Here is a 16,564-nt window from a genome sequence, read left to right on the forward strand (position 1 = left end):
AGCTTTTATCTGCAAGGAGGGCTTTGAAGTTAAAAACTCCAACAAAACAGTGTTGTTTCAATGTCTAACACAGGAACTGAATAAACTCTGGATTGTGGTATGCTAGTTTTGTACTATGGATAATTGACTGACCTGTTTCATGACAGCTACTTGATCAGGGGTTGGGTTAAATTTTCTTTTTATAATGTTGGTTCATATAGAAGCATATTTAATCACAGGGAAAGACACATATACCTATCAAGGAAAGAATAGCTTTTTACTATAGTATTAGCTCAAAATGGGACAAATCTGCCCTTCATGTGAAAAAGTTGCCAAAGAGGAACAGTTAATATTGTTATTGTGTGACACAGCAGTTAAACCTTGGTTCTTGAACCCAAATCCAGCCTTCCTAATTTTAACTAAGTAAAACAAAAATCAGTCAATAACTCAACTGAAACTTTTGATTGTTTTGATCATTGTTGCTAAAACGAATCAGTTTGGCTTTTGAATAACAAAACCAATGCTTAGGTTGTTTTGTCTGACTGAGAACTAAACTAGGCCTTTGTGATAGTCAGAAAGCCTTATTTCAAATAAGCACTAAAATGTGTGAAAGGTTGTTCAGACTATGACCTTTTCAAAACTGCTGTCGCTATGATGCACATTTCCTGCTCTTGGTGACATTGGGTGATGTGTTTGGCAGAATAGAGGATTGCCTGCTGGGCTGCAATTGAAAGGCAATCAACCATTTGAATAAAGGTCCATGTATCTGTGATAAGGCAAACGTGCAATTTGTTTCCTGCTTTGTGTTAAAGAAACTCTTTTTGCCACTGGTTTGATGCTAAATGAATTATAAACAGTTTTCAAAAGATAAAGATAATATGTGAGAAAGACACAGTTAATGCTAATCAGAGCTAAGGATTTAATTGAAAGTAATGAATTGCTGGCTTGAAACTGCTCAAAGGACATCAGTCTATATTTACACTTAGAGCCAGTAGTGCTCTTAATCCAAATCTATTCAGCTGTTTGTGTCAGACCTTGTGTGCATGTTCCATTCCCCCTGTGTAAGGCAAGTAGCATGTCTGGAGCCCACAGACCATTTTATAAACTTAATGGTCACTGGTCAAATGTAAGGAGGGTGATTAATGACAGAGATTTTTACAAGACTTAGTATTGTGCCCAAGAATCACCTCCTAGCAGTGAAGGAGAATTGGGCAACCTCTTCTTGGTTCCCATGAGCGTGAGAACCATCCTTGCTAGGATGGTAATGTCACCTGAGGGAACTGGCAGGGCCCTGGGCTACGAGGTGGCACACAAGAACTTGCTGTGTGGGCCCTGGGCCAGAGCACTGCCCAGCACCACTTGGGTGGTGAAATTGAATTTGGCACAGGCAGAAATCTGAACAGGGCACCTCACTGGAGGAAAGGCTCTGCAGCAGAGTTGTCACAGGCATTGCCTCTGATATCAAAGCAGGTGTTTAATAGCCCTGTGAGTGAACAAGAAATTTTACAGAGGCAGGAAGCCACAGAAAGCCTTTGTATTTGCAGGAGGCAAGGGCCAGGCAGCTGCTGAGCCCCCTGATGTGGGCACCTGGAGTGGAGCAAGCCTATAAAGGGGTTGCTACAAGGGCAAGAGAGGAGCAGGTGAAGGCTCTGGAAAGGGGGAAAAGTTTCTGCCTAATAAGCAAAACAGGTGTTTGTGTAGTTCTGGTTGTATTGTAATTTCTACTCATTTTCTTATGTGGTGTTTTTTTTCCTGATCTTCAATTTCATTCAAGGAAAGGAGGTATGATACGATTTTTCTCTTTCCTGAGGAAACTAAATTGTGTGGATTTTGCTGAAGATGGCTGCTAAGCACTGGGAAGAGAAGCAGATTAATGTGGACATAGATGCTAACCTGACTGCTTCTGGCTGACAGATGCACTTTTTTGGGGGGTTTCAATATTTTAGGTTAATAGCTGGGTATTCAGCATTTACAGATCTCCTTGGTATTACTTGGTAGTATTTTGTTCTTCTTTTTCTCACTGTAGTTTTGCATATTACTGCATTTAAAAGTGTGTCACTTTCCCCTAATTTGTTCCAGCTTGCCTTTATAGGGCAATAAGAAAGTCACTTTGTTTGAATACAGACCCTTATTCTCCTGAGTGTATTTAGGCTTGATAAAAGGTTGATAAAAGGTTGTGCAGTCATAATGCCTGTGTCAGTTTCTGTTGGTCCTCACTGATAAATACTGAGCCCACCAGAAGGTCTTCATCAAGTTCTATGGAGGTGTGAATCTTGACAGTACTTCCAGTGCCTCTACAGGGAAGGAGGGAGGGAGGGGAGGAAAGGGGGGTGAGTGTGTGTCTGAGGGCACAGGGAGCAGGCAGCAAAGAAGGGAGGAGAGGATAGTACAAGACCCAGCCAAAAATTAATTGTACACACAGCCAGAATAAACTATTGTATAAAGCAGTCCAGCTTACTTGGCTGCTGCTGAAAGGAACCCATGCCACAGCAAGAGAATGATGAGCCCTGTGTGTGATTTTCTTTCACTCCTGCAGGTGGGAGCAGGGCTGGGGGCTGTGAGCTGCAAGGGTCTGTTGCTGAGGGCAATGGGCTGCAGCTGCAGATCCTCATCCTGCCCCTGCATGGCTGTGGAGCTTTTGTTTGTCCTTGTTTTCCACCCTCCCTCTTTGAACCACTAGTTGTCTTTAGTTTGTTAAGATATGGGCTGTTACGTGGTGGAAATTGATTCCCATAATCATCATATTGGCAAATTTTGAATAATTTTTTTATTTGCTCTCAAATAATCCACTCTTTTCTTTAAATTTTGTCCTCTGGCCCAAAATATTCCTAACCAAAGTACAAAAAAAAAAATCTAAATTTCTGAACAATTTTGTACACCAAGAGTTCTGGATAATGAGTAGAGCAGATTTAGTGTCACCCTCAGCCAATGTAATTACAATCTGGTCTTGCTAGTGAAATAAAAATTTGTTAAAGAACTGTTGCTAAAACACTACAGTTCAAAAATATAAAAAGTCTAGAGTTTTAATATTTATGAGCAGATGCTCAGAGTTCATACTGGGGTCATGCTCAGTGTTAATGCCCTATGAGTGTTAATGGTAGATGGTGATCAATTTTGTTTGCTGCTAAAACCTGAGACTACACTGACCACTTACTAAAATAAGGATTACAGTCTTGGTTAGGCCTTTCATGGATACTGTATTAAGCAAAGATACAGCTGTAGAGCTGGAATTGTCATTTAAAGAATGGTTTTAAATAGAAGAGCAGGGAATTGGACACAGGACTTTTGACCCTGGAAATTACCAATACACAAAGTATTGGTGCATTGTCTTGAAAAATAGCTGCCACTTCGTTTTACGTGACATGTGTGTAATGCAGCAAGTTAGGGTAGAAGCCATGAATGCCAATTATTTTGTTAGGGAAATAAGAAACCAGTCTGAGTTTGTGAGAGGCTGCTCAGCATACAGAAAGCCTCTCGGTGTGTGTATGTGTGTTCCAGCCCAGGGCCAACTGTAGAACATGGTGATTCATACTCTCATGAATTTCCAAAGTTTCCTTGTGCAACATTTCTCTAAACTGATTAGATAAAAGGATAAAGTATATATTTCTGTGAGTCTTTTGCATGCTAAAACATCAGCTTAATTCCCAGCTGTAAACGAATCAAAGCGTGACCTACAACTTTCTCAGCTATGGATGCTGTTGAACTAGCCTTTAAATAGGAAACCTGTGTGAGGAGTCCCAACTGCCAACTTGAAACTGTATTTGTTCTTTTTTTTTCTTAAAAGTTAAAACAATTTCATTTCTCTACTTTCTAGAAATAAAAAACTCTTATTTTTTGTTTGCTCTTCCATTTGGTATCTGTTTAGAGTTTTCAGTTTCCAGAGAATCTGAAAAATCTATGTGACTGCTTTGGCTGTTTTGGGTGTAATAAATTTTTAGTGATAGTTCTTAAAGTGTGATTTTTTTTTTTTTTTTTTTTTAACTTAAGGCTATGATAATTTGAATGTTTCCTTACTTACTATCAGATGGAACAAAGTACATTTTGTTTCCTGTAGTACTGTAGATCCTCTCAGAATGTGTAAATATTACACTTTTTTGGCTGAAAATTCAGAGTACATAGCTCATATGGGTACACGCTTCCCTATTTTTGTGTTGTGGCATTTGAAAAATGTAGATGTGCCTATAATCACATAAGTAATAACAATTCCTGGTAAAGTATTAGCATTCATGGCTAGATTATTTGTCATCCTGACTTCCTGGCTTTCTTAATATTGAATATGCAATGCTGCTTACCTTCTCAGCTAAGTTACTGAATTATATCTAAATATGGGAAATTAACTTAATCTTGGACTAACTTACTTTCTAAACCTAAGTGCTTAGATAAAATAACAGCCTTCTGAAAAACTCGGTGTTTGTGATGGTGATGGTCTCCTGCATGGGTGCTGCACCCTAAGCAGTTTTATCCCAGGAGACTTCTCTACACTGGCATTCAAGAAACCCAACCAAAAACCCCTAAAAAAACCCCAACAAACTGAAAAAACCTCATCCGTTATCAAGGTATCAAAAGTAAACCTCCAATAATAATAAATCCAGGAAGGAAAAGTAATGGTCTCAGTTTCCTGGTGGTGACTGAAACAGTCAGGCGTTCCTGAATGGGTTGCATGTCATAGCCCATATTGGTTTAAAATATGGTTTCTCTTTTGTTAATGGCAAGATTCCTGTAGCTTAGTGGCTGTTCTATTCCAAGATTAAAATTATGGAAGTACCTTTTTTGGAAACAAAAAAGGAAATGAAGGATTTGCCAAATACAGTGATTTTTGCAATTTGGACTGGAGCAGTGAAAAGCAGCAGAAACTGGTTTTACTTAAGCTGTATTTTGGTTGTTCATTTGTTTTTTTAACTTATATCTAAACCCATTTCTTGGTATCTCTCCGTAGCTCTTTAGTTTGATTGATTTGTTTACATTTTCATAATGGGGTGCATGTTTAGTTCAAATTTGTGTTTGTGAGCATTTTGTCACCTGTTTTGGAATTGCATGGATTTTATTTATTTATTTGTTTTGAGTGATCTGGTAATCTGGTAACCACTGTTTGGTGGACTGTTTCAGAGTACTCTTTTAACTGTTTTTTCTTGAATATGTACTATAAACTACTGGAAACACTACATAGCTGCTCCTTTTCAGTACAGAACAGTGCTTGGTAAACATGCTGAAACTTAAGACTATAACTTAATGCTAACTGAAGGCTTCAAATTGTATCTGGAGAAAGAATCTTGCTTCTCTTGAGGTCAGTGGGAATTTTACCACAGACTTCAGTTGAAGGAGTTGCATATGCAGTGATGTATGCAAATTTATGTATTGTTTCGGAATAGTTAATGGTATAAAATGAAGACATACATAAAACGATGTGGTAGCCTGTTAACCCACTGCTTTCATGATGCCATGTTCCCCTTCCTGCTCCCCCCTGCCCTTAGCCTTGGCCACTCCCTCAGGCTCTCCCTATTGGTTCCTGTATGGTTACAACAAAACATTTCAAAATAAATACAGTTTTTCATTAGGGCAGAAAAGTTGCTTGCTTATTGCTGTACAAAATTGGTATATGTTGACATATACCAATATTATAAATATCTATATATATTATGTAAAATATTCTCCCTTATCTGAAAGAAGGTGTTTTGCATTCAGGCATCAGATTCAATTATAGTACTAAGATGAAGTCCCAAGAGAAGTCTTAAATGAGTTCTGTATTCATAACGTACAGCACAGTACATTTTTGAGTCACCACACACCTCTCAATAATTCAGAGCAGTTGTCAGATGGAGATCTGAGATCTTTATCTTCAATTCAGAAAGCAGAAATAATAATGGTTTATGCACTTTGTCCTCAAACTGTAAAAGTTTCATCACTTCAAAGAAGTTCTTAGATTCTGTAACATGAATACGTGACCTGTGCTGTAAAGCACTCTTGGACATTGCAAAGCTTTATTTGAGATTAGCTTTAGTATAAGGACATAGGGAAATTTGGTTTGCATTAATTTCTGTCAGCTAATGACTGTTGTTCATGTATAGTGGTGATACATTGCCACAAGGAGAAATACTTTCAAAAACCTGTGGGAAATTTTTAATGTTGAATTGGGTTTTCCTATTTCAAGTAATTTTGGTGTGTGAACAGTTAAACCCACCATCAGTCTGGTCTGTACATGTGTATAAAAATCACTGGAGTGTAGTTATATCAGCCATACAACACCTGAGGTGAATATGTAGTCCTCTTAACTTTGTGCTGAAATTGTTATCAAGTAATATAGTGAAAGCATGTCATTAGAGCCAAATTTCATGGTTGTGTGCTTTCTGTAGTATATTTGTCTAGAAAATTTGTGCTGTGTAAGAAAGCAAGAAATCAAGGCATGGTTGTCTAATAGACCCACAGTCTTCAGAAGAAAAAGTGGTGAGATTTTATTTCTGCCACTGAAGTGAAGAACGTAAATTCTCAGTGCTTGAAGAAATGTGCGTCAAGCTATGGTATTGACATGTTAGTGCTTCACTATGGAAAATGAATCTAGTATGACCAAATTACTACCAAATTATGCATTGTGATTTGCTTCTTCATGCTATTTTTATATGGGTTAGCCAAGGATGAATTCAGCTAGCGTGCGAGGATAAGGAGAGTATTGCAAATAATTAGAATACTAGGTATTTGTTCTGGACATTAGGAGTGTGGAGCGAGAGAATAAAATGAAGTAACTGTGAAGGGCAGTTCTCCCACATTTGGAGACATTTTAGTCTTTTTATACATATTTTATGACACAATTATGTTTTCAGGACACCTGCTTAATTGATAATTGCAATTGACAATTCTGCTTTCATTTTCACATGATACCCTTTCTCTTGCCAAGAAGCTGTAGTTATTCTATGGCAGTCAAAACGGAAACTGAGGATATAATAAGGAAATATTACTGTGCACTGAACTTCCCCTTTCACCAAGAGATCTGCTACTGACAACAGTACTTATCTTACATGGTGGCAGCAGCACAGATAGAAAGCAGACAGGTGGCTTTGGTAGCCTGATGTAGACAATCCATTTCCATGTTTTAGGAGCAGACGGAATTGCAAGTTGTGGCCAGCACAAATGCCTCTATTTCTACTGCAGTACTCTTAAAGCTCTGTTCGCTATCCAGATCACATTTGTGTCATTGAAATACCACTAGAAGTTCATGGGTCTCCTTCTAGCCACCATTTGTTTGATATCAGTCCTGCTCTTCATGCTCTGTTTCCTGAAATGTCCTTGTAGTGCCACCACAGAGGTTTTGTTGGATTTTTAAAAAATTCTCCATATTGATTAAGAGGCCTTATTCTGCTCTAGTTGTTCTCATGTATCAGTCTCAATGTGTGAATGTCTATTTTATCTGCCTGTTCTTGAAGCTTCTGGAAGATTCTATTAATTGCATGGTTTAGTTTTAGGTAGTCCTGCAAGGAGTACAGAGTTAGATTCGGTCCTTATGTGTCCCTTCCAATTTGAGACATCCTATGATCTAAATTCTAGAGAATGCATTATTCTTACATGCAATAGTATAGCAATCTTAAGGCAACAAACTTCAATATACTTTAAAAAGTAATTATTTACTATTAATTTTTTAATGAAGAGTAACTCTTGTTGCTAGATCTTGCTCTTAATTACAGTTAGCCTGTGACAATGATTAAAAGTATAAAAGTCATGATAAAGAGACAAAATTTGTGTAACATCAGGTTGACCTATGTTTAATATTAATCAAGGATGGAACAAAAGACAGTCTCACTTCATTTACACAAATCAATCCTTTTTGTATCTTGCATGCAATTAAGCAAATTGTAATTATTAAATCGAAACTTTTTTTTTTCTTTTTCTAAGGGTATCTTGGTCAGGATGGCCATTTTGGATCATGTGAAAACAAGTACTGTGGTCTGGGCAGACACTGCGTTGTGAATGGAAAGACTGGCCAAGCCGAGTGTCTGTGCATGGAGCACTGCAAGCCACATTACAAACCTGTGTGTGGGTCTGATGGAGAATTCTATGAAAACCACTGTGAAGTGCACAGGGCTGCCTGTCTGAAAAAGCAAAAGATCACCATTGTACACAACGAAGATTGTTTCTTTAAAGGTAAGCATGGCTGAAAAATATCTGGAATATTTGCTGTCGGGTATGTGTTTTCAAGCTGTTAAATTAAATCTCTATAGAGTCTGCACTGAGTGTACAGTGAGTAAATGACTTGAACAGTTAACACAGTAAGTATTGCACTCCAGAGATACCTTATGGATTTTTTTTCCTGTTGTTTATACTCAATGCTCTGGGCAATCGCCCCTTTTTAACCTGAATAAACCAGTTGTCTCTTAGAAACTAATCTATGGCAGCTTGCCTTACAAATGTGGTTGTTGACCTTGTTCATCTGAATGTACTTAGATCCCAAAGCCTGAAGGATATTAATCTTTGTTACAGGAAAAACGGAATTTAGGATTTCAGAGGGGTTTTGGAAGGTTGCAGACCTGTGCTCATATTTGGTGTTGAAGTTGATAGATCAGCAGCTTGTTCATGGCTACATGGGTCTTTCTTGCTTTGAATTTGGATAATGAAGAGTTTCCTTGTGTACTCATCAAAGCATGCACGATTAGTTACTTTTTAATCTTCTGAATGCTAAGAGGTGCCAGCCTGAATTCTGAGACATACAGCTTATGCTGAGCATTGTATGCTGGCAGTGTGGACAATTGCAACATGCTCTTTTTTTCTATAATTTGAGCATACCTTGCAGGTTTCTGGAACTCTGCCAATGCAGACCTTGAATAAGAATATTTGTGAGTACTTTGACAGATTTTGAGTGTGTTTTCCCTGGTTAAAAAAGATGGATGGCTTTGATGGGAGGGGAAATTTTTTAATAAGGCCCTTTTTTATTAGTCTATCTAGTGTCTCATAAAAACATGTTAAGCTCAGCAACTTCATCAAAAAATGCTAAGGTACAGCTATCCATAGGTTAAACTGGAGGTGTGGAAATCTAACAGCAACTACACATATAAGTAATAGTGAAAGTTTAACTTTGTTCAAAACTAACTGTGGATGCTGTTTGAAATTGATATATCATCACAATATGTAGGCTTTAAGTAAGTAGCATGTGTTCTGAGGTAGTGTAAGATTAAAATGGGATTCTAGGACTATGACAGATAGGGCTTGTAGGGAATGGTTTGTGCAATAACAACAAAACATGAATGCTGCCATCTTAACAATCACAATCTCTTTAAAAGAACTTGGATGATGCAGTACTCTGATAGAAGAAATGACTGTAAAAAACCACAAAATGTTTAAATTTACAGGGCTAATTTCAATTCTTTAGTGTGGTGTATGCAACACAAGTAATTTCAGAGCATGTGTGGGAAAAATTACAGAGCTGCTACATTTTCTCCCCTTAGACAAAGAGAGATTTATTTATGGAAATGAGAAATGAGACAGTACTTCAGGTAGAAATATCATCCAAAGGTTGTATTAAGTTTTGTTAGCTCATCTTTATGGTTTGAATTCACCATGTTTCTTTCACACTTATTGCTGTGGACAATGGAGTATCTGAATGATGTTCAACTTCATACACCTAATTTAGATGCTGGATTAAAAATTTAAAAAATTAGGTTTCTCCTGTAGTCAATTACAGTCTTCAGTAAAGGACTAGGGTATCCGAGGGACTTTGTCTTAGATGCCTTCTGAAAATTGTTATTTATCAAGATACTCAAGTTCTCTAATTTGGGCCATAACTACATGTCTAGAAATATTGTAAATTATTTCATTTTCTCTCTTCTTTCTCATCTTATGTTGACTTCAGTGGTGTTAAACAAATGAGACAGGGACAGTTATTCTTTTTTATATTATTTCATATATTTGGGCCTTATCAATCTGACTTTCTTCTATCTTAACTCCAGCTCCTTCATTGCTGTAGTTGAGCACAGTGCTGTTAAAGCATTTTTGCCTTTCTTGACTGTTAACTGTCTTCCAACATCTACTGTATCTATGTGGTAAAGAAGGCAGAAGATGTCAAGCTATTTTTATGTGACTTCTTTCTTTTAGAAAACATTTCTAAGCTAACCACTAGTAGATCGCCTTCAGTAAAGCTGAAGGTTCTGCCAGTTACAGGTCAAAAATAGTAAAAAGCTAATGGGAAAAAACCCTCAAGGGTGCTACTCCTGGATAGAGAAGGTGAACCCCATCACTATTGATGGTGTCAGAAGGGCACTGCCACGTGTCCTCATTAGTTTAACTGACATCCTCTAGCACAAATCTCATTTCAAGGACCTGCTTCTGAGAGCAGAAAAATTCAAAAAAGATCAGAAAATAAATATTCTGAGCACTTTCTTCAGGCTTTCACAAACCTCTTTAGAAGAGGCTAGTCCAAACTGGGGCAGAGTGTGAGGGGAAGGAGGTCCTGCAAGATGCTGTTACATGATAGGGTAGTGACTGTCAACAATGACTATATTAAGACAGCAGTTAAGTATTTTTAATTTCTGGTTTATTGGTAATCATTGATTTTCAGATCAAACTACTGTGTACTTAGCTTTTTTTTTTTTTTTTTTGGTGTATTTTATCTCTGACTGGTCATGCTTTGGGGTACTTGTGTTTCAAATCCTCATGCTGGGTTCTCTGGTCTCCCCTCTTTGGGGTGAAATATTTCTTGATGCAGAAATGTTAGGTTTTAGGTTGGGTATGGGGCTCAAGATGAGAGAAGCCAAGAAATACACCTTATTTAAATGAGTAAGCTTACTAGAAAACACTAGTGTTCTGTGTCAGGAGAATAAAATTTTAAAAGCTAATGTTCTATTACCTAATTGACATTACAATAGTAGCTAGGTAGCTGTAATTATTTGAATAATACATCTTGTAACCAAATGATTTATAGTTGATCTCAAACATCGTGAGATCTACTTAATGGTTTGAAAATTGCCCTTTTAAACACTTACATGATAAGTGGAGTTTAAGGATTGCCTTGCTAAATGAGAGACATCTTTGGCTTATATGTTGAAACTCCATTAAAATCACTGAGAAATGTGTGTCTTAGCTAAGCTGTGCATAGAACACAGACAAAAAGCATCAAGTCCTTCAGAGAGAGCCATTTCTGAAACATTTTATAAATACATTTTGAGGTAGTGAAATCTGTGTTAAAGCTGTATTCTGCTGACATGATGTTTTTTTAAACTAAAACTTCAAATTCTGGTCCATTACCTGCTTCTTATTGTAGCTTATTTATTTCGAGATTCATTGGACTACTTCCTTTTTTCATTTTTTTTATTCCTTTTCACTTGCTATCTTTATTTCTTCACACCAAATTAAATCGCCCCTTTTTCCAAAATACGTGTGGAATACGTGCAAAACAGTAATTGAAGTTGAAAGTCTTTCCTTGATGATTGAGACTGTTATGCAAATGATACATTTTTGACATGGCTCAAGATAATGGCCATACTAAATTAGAAATTACTTTTCCTCCACTCCTTCTATAATTATTCCCTCAGTTACTTATTAGCATGTCATGATGCATCAGAAACGGAACGATTTTTCCTACTGGCTTGGTTAGATGTTTAGATGCCAACTGTGACCCTGAGAGTTAATCAATAAACTGTATCAATTTCTTCTCATATAAAAGCAAAATGAATTCTACAGAGAAGCTAATTACTTTAATCCCCTTTTCTTTGAATTTAAATTAGAAGTATTTTGTCTACCTGTAGAGTCCTTTGTTTCCCTCAGGTAAAGTCCAGTGTCCTGTAACTGCATGTTAGAGATTGAAAATTTTCCAATCACTTTCAGAGGAGCTCTCGAGCCTGAACTATCTAAAAAATGTAAAATATTTATGGTTATACTAATAAAGCAAGAGAACTCTTTAGAAAATGCTTTGTGATCCAAGGAACTTTCTAAGAATGGTATTCATAGAGATGGTCAAGTGTCAGGATGGTGTGTTCAGTGAGGGGGAAGAAGAGGGAACATAAATGATGAACTAAAGGAAAGGTTAATGACAAAATTCAAAGTTTGAAGCTTAGATTATTCATTAGATCTGATATTGACCATATGAGCTGGGAAGTGTGATATGTTTTGGTACTGCTTTTATTTGCTGGGTAAGTAGTTTGTGCAGAGCATGAGCACGGGAGCATGCAGAAGCTAGGTGGCCTCTGCACGCTCTCTGCTTCCAGTGTCCGGAATGTTCTCAAGCCAGGCACTTTGTGTTTCCAAGCAGCTTCAGCTGGGTGTAAGAAAAGCAATACAAGCATCTGACTCTGTGTGTTTGACACTATTGACTAACCCCTGGCTCTTGCTAGCCGTACCTTTAACAAGCATTCGAGGATGGTGATTCGAATGGCCTAGAATTATTTTACTTGGTGTTTCCACCCTTATCTTTATACTGTGAAGTGGCACTGTGAAATTAATGGCTTTGTGCAGAATGTAGAAGGCTGGAAACATTATTCTTCAGCTTCTCTAAAGTTCAGCTGGACTCATGTGGGACAATGTACTGGGTCATGAATGGCATTCTCAGGACATCAGATAAGGTTCAGTTACAATTTTTTTGTGTTCACTTCTTTTACTCTGTTCTCCTAAACCCAGGCCAGTAAATCTAAGTAAGAGTTTAAAAACTTGTCCATGACAAATTCATCTTGTGTTTTCTATGCACCCTGAGCTTCTTGCTTTGAATCTTCAGGAATATAGCAAATACTCCTATATACTTTGAATTTTATAGACTATTTCTGGAATAAAGTTTACTTCATATGTAAGCTTTTTACTTTTAAGTAGCTTCTGTGACATCCTTGTGATATTAACATTATTTTAATCTCTTTCTATTTTTGTCTCATTTATCATTTGGTGAATATTTTCCTGTGTTAAAAAGTCTGTGATCTTCAGATTTCTTACTACTATTACTAAAATATCTAGATATCTAAAGACTGTTGCAACATTTGCTTTTCCCCTGACTGTTCCTGAAAGACAAAGTAGAAACTTAGGTTGGAAATCTTGCTCCCAATACTAAGCTGTTCAGGGCAGAGGATAAGAGCGGACTATGGACAAATTCAAAGTATGAGAAAACTCGAAAAAGTTCAGAAGACAGTAGCAGGAATGACCAAAAGTAGTAAATGGCTTAAAAAGGATATGAAGGCCTCTTACAAAATCATCAGGGCAAGCTAAGAGGGGATATGAATAGGCTGCCTTGTATTGCAAGAAAAGACAGAAAAATTATGAAATAAGAAAGCAGGAAGAAATTCAAAGCAAGCTTTGGTGTTTGACATACAGCAGATCCTGTGAGTTAAAGCAACACAGGATTTCAGCAGTAGACTGTAAATACTATAGTGTGGAAAGCCTACAGGCTTTTCCTTTTAAAGAGGGCTGGGGGAAATGAGTTGAAGTGAACTAAATACTATCCCACAGAAAAGATCTAGAATTCCTTTCTAGCCTCTACAGTGACTTCCACAGGATTAGTTCAAAGATTGTAATTTTAAAATTTTTGTATATGTTTGATTTGTGCCCTAGGTGATCTTAGACTGGTACTTAAAATATTGGCACATTCATTTAGAAGCACTGACATTTATTTAATCTTATTTGATGTTCATATACTTCAAAAGCAAGCATATAATCTCTGTCATCTTACCAGTTTCACTTCAATAAATATTTCATCTCATCTTTTATATAAATCTTAAACACATTATTTAAGTTTACTCATTAGCCAGTCTTTCAAAAGAAATTTTAGGGTATGTTAATCTGAATATCAATCCAATATTTTCATTGCAAAAGAAATTTTGCACTAAGATGCACTTGCTTTTTTACTTTGGCTATCAGTTGGCTTCTCTGTAGAAGTTCTCAACAACATCATTATTACACTCTTCCTGAAAGCCTGAATTTCTGTGTATAACATCACCCTTAAGGTTGCTGCCAATAAAGTGTCAAGCTTCAACTATCACTCCAGAAGTATGTTCAACACAAGCTGTGTTGTGAAAAGAAATACGAAAAAATCTTTCAGAACTTGAGGATTCTGCTTGATCTTAAAACACATTTGATAGCACATAGGAATTATTAGACTTAGATTACTAATTCAGCCTATGATCTAGATATCTTCACTTTAGTGCAACACTTAAAAAATTAATATTAAATCCTGAATTCATGCAGAGATAACATTAGTAATTGCACATTCACAGAGTGGTAAAAATAACTGCTAATGGCAGGTGTGCTACTTCTTTCAGCATTTTGTTGGAAAGAGATGCTCTAACCAATAGAAAACTGGTTCTTTTTAATACCCATTGAAACCATATGAAATTTTAGCACTGTTCCCCTACTCTGCTGTCCCCACACAGTTCATTTTCTTGAGTTGCCTTGCTCGTGGGATTTGGAAAACTGGTGTTTTTTCCTCCAACATCTGTGCAAGATTTTCTCAAATATCTCTCTTAAATTCCCCAGTGTTGTCTTAAAATGCTTAAACTAACTGGCGCGCAAGGCCAACATATGTAATATCTGCTACTGGATCTGCAGAGTGAGGCTAAATTCAAGATATTTATGAGAACATGCATATAACAAGCTTAATTTAAAAACACTGTTCAATATACCCTGCTTCACTGCTGTCAGTGATACTGTATCTCTTTGCAACTTAAGTCTCAAACTCTACTCTCTCCTTCCTCCTTTGCATTGAATTCATACCTCTAAAATGTTGGATGGGGCAATGACAATCTTGAAACAAGTTATGAATATAGGTTTGGCTTTTTTGACTGGCTGAAGATATACTGCAAAGACATCCCTTATTTTCAGTGTCTGGAGCAGTCCCAGTCTTTGTATATCAATTCCTTCAGTGCTGGGATAAATCTTTTAATCAGCTCTAACCTATTATGTATTCTACATTCATATAGTGATGAAGAATCTGTGTTCACTAGCTAATCTCTGTACAAACTTAATGAAGTTTAAAATTTCTTGTAAGGTCATCGCTGCTGTTTGAAACCACACAAAGAAATGGATCTGTGGACATCACAGATTTTCACTGGTAGAAAATTTTAAAACCTTTAATTTTTCCAGTAATGATGTTGAATCTGTTCAAAGAAGCTCTATTAACCTGAAAGCTGCATTCTTAAGTCTCTCTCAAGTCACTGAATCAGACAGCCAACATTGTAAAGTCTTCTTCCTTGGAGATACTAAAAACCTGATTGGATGTGGTCCTGGGCAAGCAGTTCTAGGTGGCCCTTCTTGAGCAAGGGAGCAGCACCAGGTGATTTCTTTCTTCAACCTCAACCATTCTGTGGATAAGCATCTCTGAAAAAACATCCTTACTTCTTATACACCTTCGGCCTGATTTTAAAGAAACAGAATGTAGGGCATGGTGCTGAAATTCAGCCAGTAGTTTCTGGTACTGTTGAGGAGGAATTGGAGAGGTTAGAGGAAAAGAAACAGAAGCAGAGTTCTGGCAAAGAGTTATCAGTGGACAGGTAGCATTAGAGTCCTACTAGTGCCCTTCTTTCTAACCTGGTACCTTGGGCCTGCAGATAGGGCAGTGCCACTCACAGGATAGATATTCTTTGCTCTCCTGCTTTTTCAGTACTGTCACAAAAGTGTTGATGCATTTCTAGCAATACAAGGATTGTACAGGTATGGTTCAAATCATGTCTCAATTTCTGAGCTCAAATAGCCCTTATAAAAAAGTTTAGGAAAAGGCAAAAAAACCACCACACAGCTTCTTTTATGATGTTCTAAAATATATATTAGTATCGCCTAGTATTGAGAATAGAAAATGTGTTTAAAACTGGAAAAAGAAAGGTAACTACTCCATAATGTAGTGGCACTATGGCTCCTTGTACTTCAAACCTAAAACTTCTTGGTGCCAGTTAAAAAACTATTAAAATAATTAGAGAATTCTTTTTTATATCAAATTGGTGGCATGGGACAGTGAAAATTATTACACAGTAAAACTAAATTTAAACTGTTTTATCATAAATTTATAGTAAATAAAAGAAGCCTTGTATTCAGGAAGACATTTAAGTGGAATACATAATTTTTAAGTTTAGAGTAAGCACAAGATCTTAAACTACTGAACATTGGTTGGCCTAATGCAAAGTTTAAAAAGTTTTAATTAAATAACGTCAGAATTATCATTAGGTCTTGTGGGAAATTTTTCTGATGGAACATATTGTTGGCCTTTAAAAATCATTAGCAACTGGATACATATACAAGGCACTGGCATGCTATTTGTAATTCAAGTTGGCTAGTGTACGGTATACCAACTTAAAAAAAGCCATAGCTTCTTTTACAGAATCTGAGTAATTTGGAGAGAAGTAGGCATGCAAAAATGATTTTTAATTTCCATTTCTGGCTCTAGTAGATAATAGTGGATGGGGTATAAAACAGGGGATAAAAACCTGTCAGTTAAAAGGTTTTCTCTTGTGGTCTGCCATTTACTCTCTTTTAACATAGGATGGTAGATGGGGTTTACAGTCAGCTAAACTAGAAATCTAGCTTTGCCTTTATTTGCTTGGTTTTATTGTGTAGCACCTTAGTAGAACCTGAGAAATGAAACTGATTCAAAGAAACTTAAACTTAATCTACTCAGTTGACAGCAGCTAGTTTAGGCAAATTC

General features: G+C 36.8%; 1 protein-coding gene across 2 annotated transcripts in view; it reads left to right on the forward strand.

Annotated features, from left to right (window-relative positions):
- The window catches only part of FSTL5 (follistatin like 5), a 275,866-nt gene that overhangs the window by 73,144 nt on the left and 186,158 nt on the right, over positions 1-16,564 (forward strand). For both annotated transcript variants that reach the window (XM_020584125.2, XM_020584124.2), the window contains exon 4: positions 7,861-8,109. In XM_020584125.2, the coding sequence (XP_020439714.2) occupies positions 7,861-8,109 (249 nt within the window). The remainder of the gene's footprint in view (positions 1-7,860; positions 8,110-16,564) is intronic.

Source organism: Corvus cornix, chromosome 4 (assembly GCF_000738735.6).
Source record: "Corvus cornix cornix isolate S_Up_H32 chromosome 4, ASM73873v5, whole genome shotgun sequence".
In the NCBI taxonomy this organism is placed as follows: Eukaryota; Metazoa; Chordata; class Aves; order Passeriformes; family Corvidae; genus Corvus; species Corvus cornix.